Genomic DNA, 6,566 nt, shown 5'->3' on the forward strand with positions numbered 1-6,566 from the left:
ACAGCCTGAGCACATTGTTAAAACATCCCAGTGACGTTAACATCACATTATATGTAATGACTTCATTAATTTTTGCAGTCAAAAAACCCTACAGATGATCTGTTGAGTCTCTAAGTGATGTTTCCTGGCTCTTTGACAAAGAGAAACCACAGCAAACCCCGTATTTCAGTCCATTTAGCATTGGACACGCTTTCTTGTCCACAGTCTGTGCAGGCGGAATTACAGGCAGTGGCTGTGGTGGGGGAAGCTGGGAATAACAAGGAATTGGCTGGCTCTGAGGGGGGGAGATGGCAAGTGCTGATAACAGAACTGGGAAAAGCCTCCCACCAACCTTTCTGCCTTGACTTTGACTTTTTTTGATCAAACACTGGAAAGAAACCAGCAAACCTCAATGTTTGTTAATCCTGACGAGAACCCAAGTTATTAGATCACTTGCCTGCCCCTGGCTGGTGAGAGGCCATTTCAGAGCTGCATGGGCTCTGGAAGAGCCAGGAAGAGAGGAACGGGAAGACATTCAAACTTCCTGCATGCGGGGATGTGTCCAGTGAGTGACGCTGCTGAGCTCTGTGCATCCTGTCCCGCCCTTTGCAGCTGGCCATGGGGAGATCTTCTTTGAAAACGTGCGAGTGCCCAAAGAATATATCCTGTTGGGACCTGGCCGAGGCTTTGAAATTGCACAAGGGAGACTAGGGCCCGGACGGATCCACCACTGCATGAGGCTCATGGGCTATTCTGAAAGGGCGCTGGCGCTCATGAAGGAGCGAGTGAGTATTGCTGCGGGTTCGACAGGGTCCTGTCCTCTACTCAGTTCTCTTATGCAACCGCATTCCAAGTGCTGCCTTACCCGCATTTCAGTCTGATTGGATCTAGCATCATATTTCTCAGCAGACTATCACTGTAGTGTGTAAACACCTTTAATCCGTTTTAGCCGCATACCTTCCTGACACCCACAGCACCATTGGTAGCAGAAAACAATCCACTTCTCCAGCCTGGCATCCAGAATCAAATCCCCACCCCTGTGAATTCAGCCTTTACCAGTGGATGTTGGAAGCCAAACTACAGTGAGTTATTAGTGGAGTCCTTAGATCTCTAGCAGGGTTGAGAGTTCAGATCAAATAAATATTTCACAAGAACAGCCTCACAAAAGCGACACAGCTGATCAAATGAGTTTCCCTGCCTGACTGGGTACTCCATGGACAAAGGGCTGTTTCACTCCATTGCCTCCCTTTTTCTTATGCGTGGGGAGTTTCTCTCGTGATTAGAGAAATCGACTTCCCCTGTTTGCAGCTCTGTTCAGCCAAATAAGGCTCCCTGTATACTCTGAATCTTCTTCCTTCCATTTCCTCATTAAGGGTTGAACTTGTCTGGTCTCCCTAGCTCTGACTCCCTTCTTAGTTGTCTCCAGCTTCTGGGCCCTTTCCATGTCAGTTCAGAATGCGCTCATAACAGCAACTAACCAGGCAATTCATATCCCTGGGCTGAAGCCCTGCAACATCCTCGGATACTCCCTGGCCATTAGGTAATTGGATCCTGGCGCTGGCAACAGAATCATTGTGGTCACCCAGTTCGTCCTTTTTAAACACATTCTCAGGTGCTCCACTATTCCGTCCCTCTGTCACACCCCACGCTGCTTCATTATAGCACAAGGAGGAGATGTACCTGGGCCAGGTGGATCCTGAGAGTCTGCGAATCTTGCTTCTTTCCCTTTTTCCTTCCCTTGCTCAGAACCTGCCTGAATTTCTCCCTTGCCTTTATTGGCCTGGGGTGGTAATGGCAGGGGTCAGTTTGTCCCGCTGCCTACAGAGGAGAGAAAATGCCAAGGGAGTGTTACGCGGTGGACCTGCAGCTGTACCACCTTGGCCTATGATCACATTGGTGCTCACAAGCTAAACAGGGTAGGACCTAGTCAGTACGTGGATGGCAGACCATCCAGGAATGCTGCGGGGAATGGGGCTGTTCCCTCTGTCAGCAAGGAATCAGTGCTAGGGGGTGCTGTGCTGCTTTTTGGGGATCTGGAAACTTGAGATTCTGATGGCTATTGCACTCTAACCAGGATTCAGGATTCAAGTCCTTCCAAATTCCATTTTAGGCAGGGTGTCAGTTACCCTGCTAAACAATTCCCTAGCTAATCTGATACAATATTCTTCACTTGCTGTCCCAAACTGCCATGTAGTGTCACTGTGCCTTGTCAGACAGCAGCCACATTGCATTTCAGAGGTGGCTGCATCCCAGCAACAGGTGAAGTGGGTCCCTGTCTAGTTTGTAGCGGCAGTCAGGATGAAAGCTTCTCTGCAAATGTAAGATATTATCACCAGCAAAAATAGCACTCCCTAAGTTCAGAGGCCCTTAGCCCTGTGTGCACCTATTGCAGGTGACGTCTCGTGTGGCCTTTGGGAAACCCCTAGCCGAACAGGGCACTATCCTGGAAGACATTGCCAAGTCCCGCGCTGAGATTGAGCAGGCCCGGCTTCTTGTCCTGAAGGCTGCCCTCCTCATGGATACAGCTGGCAATAAGGTGCGTGGCTGGGGCCCTCCGGAGGCTAACAATATCAGCCTGAGTAAGTGCACAGTAAGGACTGCAGCGCTCGGCCCAGTGTGCTTAGCTTGTCTGGTCGCTATGGGGGAGTTCTAATGCTTAAACTTTTCCTTCCTGGAGGCCTGAGCAAAAATATGTCTCAGGTTCCCAATGAAAAGTGAGCTTGGGCCCTCTCCTCCTTGGATGTTCGTTCCCATCAGAAATATCACATGGAGCTCAGCATGACAGGCAGTCTGTGTTCAGGAGAGGCCCAGGACTGGGATAGCACGGGGGCTGCAGGCCTAGCCTGACTTACATTGGTACCATTGTTTTGGGGAGACCAGAACGGGAATAGCTGGGGCTGCAAGCCAGGACTGAGGAGGGTTGACCAAGCTGGATGGATCTGATGTGTTTGATCCTGTTTCTATACAGGCAGCGGCTCTAGAGATCGCCATGATCAAAATGGTGGCTCCACTGATGGCTCTGCGGGTTATTGATCGTGCTATCCAGGTGAGCGGGGAGTCGTGCACTTATCATTCATTTCTCTCCCATTCCAGAAGGTTAGGGTTTAGCCCAAACAAAGCAAGCAGCTGCTTGGAGCCCCATGATGGTTCTGCTTTCAGCCAACTCCTGCAACTCACGAGTTAGTCCTACCCTTGCCTCCTGGGAGGAGGAAACTGCTCCCAGACCTCTTCCTCCTAGACCTGATCCCTCCGGGTCAGGACTTAGGCACGTTAGCAGGGGCTGGCATAGAGCAAACTTGTCCTGCTGTTGCCTATGCGCTGTTCCTGTTCTGTGGAGAACCTTCTACCAGCACTAAATTCACGTGAAACCGTGTTATAGGAAGCAAGCTCCTCGGGCCCCTGGAGTTTGCCTTCCTGCTTCCACAGTGCTAAGTGTCCCTGCTTTGCTCTGCTGCTCCCACTATGGCATTGTCCTGCCCTTTTCACATGTCCCATGGGTTTGTTGCAGGCCTTTGGAGCGGCGGGTCTCAGTAACGATTACCCACTGGCCCAGTTCTTTGCCTGGGCGCGAGCCCTGCGTCTCGCCGATGGACCCGATGAAGTTCACAGGACAGCAGTCGCTAAATTGGAGCTGAAACGCTAGCCCTGGCCCACTGTGGAAAAACAACCCCTGGGAGGCGGAAGAGGAATTCCCATCTGCAGCCTTGGGATGTGTATCTGTGTGGTGGGGGTACTCTGATTAACACAGTGTGTTTGTGCGTGGCGATAGCTCTTTAATTTCAATGTCCTTGCAGATTGCCAGACCCCTTCAGGCAGAGGCGACATGCTCCCCACTTGATTTAATGCTGGGCTTGCTTGATGGTGGAACAAAAAGCAGAAAATGTGTCCTTGAGCCACACACAGTGGCCTTGCTCCAGGCTGCGGTGGGACTGGCTGCACACCCCTGCAAGTCCCAGCCCTGCTCTCAGGCTTCCTGGTCTAGCAAGTGGTCAGCCTTCAGGGATGGAGAGGAAAGAGTCTTGTCACCCAGCAGCAGCCCCTCCAGGGGCCTGCTCTGGAAAGACTCATTGACTTCAGTGGGCATTAGATCAGGCTCCAGTTGGCTGAGAGGTGCTGCCTGGTTCAAAAGGAACCCTGCTCTTCTTTGGAAGGGACAGATGTCCAGGCTGGGGTGAAGTCAGGAGGGGAACTGGCTGGCTCCTGAGGACTCTGCCAAGGAAGCAGAGCTCTAGTTCTATGATTCGCTGTGTTTGGGGTGTGGGGGTTGCCATTTGTCACCCGCATACACTTGGTTACACTTCTGTAATTCACACCGCTCTGTAGAGAAAAAAGAATCATGGAAGGAGTCGCGCTTATTTCTGTGCCATTCATTAGTGATGTTGGGTCAAATCAGAATAAAAATAATGGACCCACATCCTTGGGTGTGCCCCCGTCCTGAGACCTCACCTGAAGCTGCAATAGTTTTTCCAGAATGTTTTATACCATCTCCCCTCCTCAGGAATGATCAGTTCTGACAAATGGAGAGATGCACGTAAGCACGGTTGGGTGGTTGAGAGTGATCATGAAGAGCGGGGCCAGCTCGAGCTTTCTCGCTTTTTTGCTGCCCCAAGTACCAACCTGTCAAAGCAAAAAAAAAAGCCGCCCCTTCAAATGGGCCGCTCCAAGAACGGCCGGAATGCCGCCCCTTCAAATGGGCCGCTCCAAGAACGGCCGGAATGCCGCCCCTTCAAATGGGCCGCCCCAAGCACATGCTTCCTTGGCTGGTGCCTAGAGCCGGCCCTGATGAAGAGACAAAGTGTAGGTGTACGCTGCAGCTGGGAGAGCGCCTCCCAGCAGTGTGGATGTTTCAGCATGGTGGCGACTTGGGCCCAGCCGGTTGGCCGGGTGGGCTTGGACTTGGGTGGCTAGCCAGAGCCTCACTCCCAGCTGCAGTATAGACCTACCCAAAGGGCCCATCCCAGCTCGCATACAACTTTGGTATGAAATGTGCTGACAAGGATCCCAGAGCATCATGTTCACCCGAACGCCCCTGTCCGGTCACTGAGGAAAATAAAGGAAACTTGGTCAGAGCCGCTTCTAACAAGGGTTTCTGAAACGGTGCTGAACTTGCCGCCAAAGCGTGCTTGGCACCAGGTCATTTTGGTATGCGAGAGGAGCTCTGAGGGGGAAGTAGGGCGGAGGCAGGAGCTCAGCAACAGGCCTCAGGGAGGGGGCAGGGAGGCTACAGTATTGCATGAGAGTTGCGGGGAAGCCCCTGCTGTGCACATGTGCTCCTCCAGCCTGCTGTGCTGTCCCTGGGCCCAGCTCTGCCAGCTGGTGGCTCCTGCAAAGGGCCATTCTGCTGGGTTTGAGAGACCCGGGTATTCTGCAAAACAAACAGTGACAGGCCCTGAGAATAAGGCCCCACGGTTCCCTGGCTCGAAACACAGAAGTGGAATGGGGTGAGTGGGGGAGACGAGCCCCTCCTTTGGGGGGTGTGGGAGCAGAGCCTGTTTTGCACAGGAAGGGTGGGCACTGAGGGCAAAACACTCCGGCGGCCATTGTAACTCCAGAGTGACTCCACTGATTCGGCGGGAGGGTTTGAGCCTGCTAAACCCAGGATTGTGAGTTCAATCCTTGAGGGGGCCATTTAGGGATCTGGGGCAAAAATAAGGGATGGTATTTGGTCCCTTCCAGTTCTATGAGAGAGGTATATCTCCATATTAGAGTGGATTTACAGCAGTGTCGTTGGAAGCAGAGTGCAGCTGGCGCGGATGAGCCCTCAGGCTGCATGTCTGACATTGGTGAATGTGTGCGGAATGAGCATGCTGCCAGCAGGGCCAAAAAAAGCAGAGCCCCAGGCAGCTGTATTGGGACACAGCTTGATGACGGTGCTCAGGGTCCCTATCCGGTATTAAACTAATATGCCCCTGAACAATGGCACGCAGAGACACAATTCTAGCTGTGGATTGTGGGGCTGGCAGCAAATTGTTCTGCCTTGGCTCAGCTGATATTTCTCACGGACTCCCAGGATGGAATTCCACCCGTCCTACATGCAGGTGACTTTATATTCTCCACTTGACAGAACTGAGTCTCTTGGCCCCTATCCCATGTGTACAGCCAACTTGGACGACTGCTCTGGAGAACACTAAGCTCTGCAGCAACCCTCAGGCTGAACTCATCCCTTCCCTGACCCTACCATCTTTCTTGGGGCTTTAGAGGGACTAGATCTGTGGCCATCGGTGATTTGCTGGGGTACAGTGCAGACCAGCAAATTATGAGTTTTTAAATACCTCACAAGGCAAACCTTGTACAAACATTATTATAGTGGTGTTTAGGGTGTGAACACAGATATATTCTGTCACCACCACACTCCCTGAGGGAGAATGCTTTGGCCAGAGAGTCAGGCTCCCAACAGTGCGTCTGTGTGTGTGAATTTAGTGCTGCTCAGAGAGACGTTATGACTCCTCAGGGGAGGGGAACGGAGAAAGCCCCCAAACAGGCCCTGGCCAAGAGGAACAAAGAATCCTAGCCCCCCCCCCCCCCCACAAAAGATGCCAGCCTGACACCACCGCTTACATTTTCAAAAGCAGCAGAATGGCACCATA

General features: G+C 52.3%; 1 protein-coding gene across 5 annotated transcripts in view; it reads left to right on the forward strand.

The window, feature by feature from the left end:
* ACAD10 (acyl-CoA dehydrogenase family member 10) overlaps positions 1 to 5,048 on the forward strand; it is a 30,028-nt gene extending 24,980 nt beyond the window's left edge. For 4 of the 5 annotated variants that reach the window (XM_073312268.1, XM_073312271.1, XM_073312270.1 and 1 more), the window contains 4 exons: positions 592 to 764; positions 2,372 to 2,515; positions 2,948 to 3,025; positions 3,774 to 5,048. In XM_073312268.1, the coding sequence (XP_073168369.1) occupies positions 592 to 764; positions 2,372 to 2,515; positions 2,948 to 3,025; positions 3,774 to 4,154 (776 nt within the window). In that variant the 3' untranslated portion in view covers positions 4,155 to 5,048. Of the gene's footprint in view, positions 1 to 591; positions 765 to 2,371; positions 2,516 to 2,947; positions 3,026 to 3,487; positions 3,743 to 3,773 lie in introns of those variants that run through there. The other variant, XM_073312273.1, reaches the window with a different exon arrangement.
* The last annotated feature ends 1,518 nt before the right edge of the window (positions 5,049 to 6,566 follow it).

Source organism: Lepidochelys kempii, chromosome 15, assembly GCF_965140265.1.
Source record: "Lepidochelys kempii isolate rLepKem1 chromosome 15, rLepKem1.hap2, whole genome shotgun sequence".
NCBI lineage: Eukaryota > Metazoa > Chordata > Testudines > Cheloniidae > Lepidochelys > Lepidochelys kempii.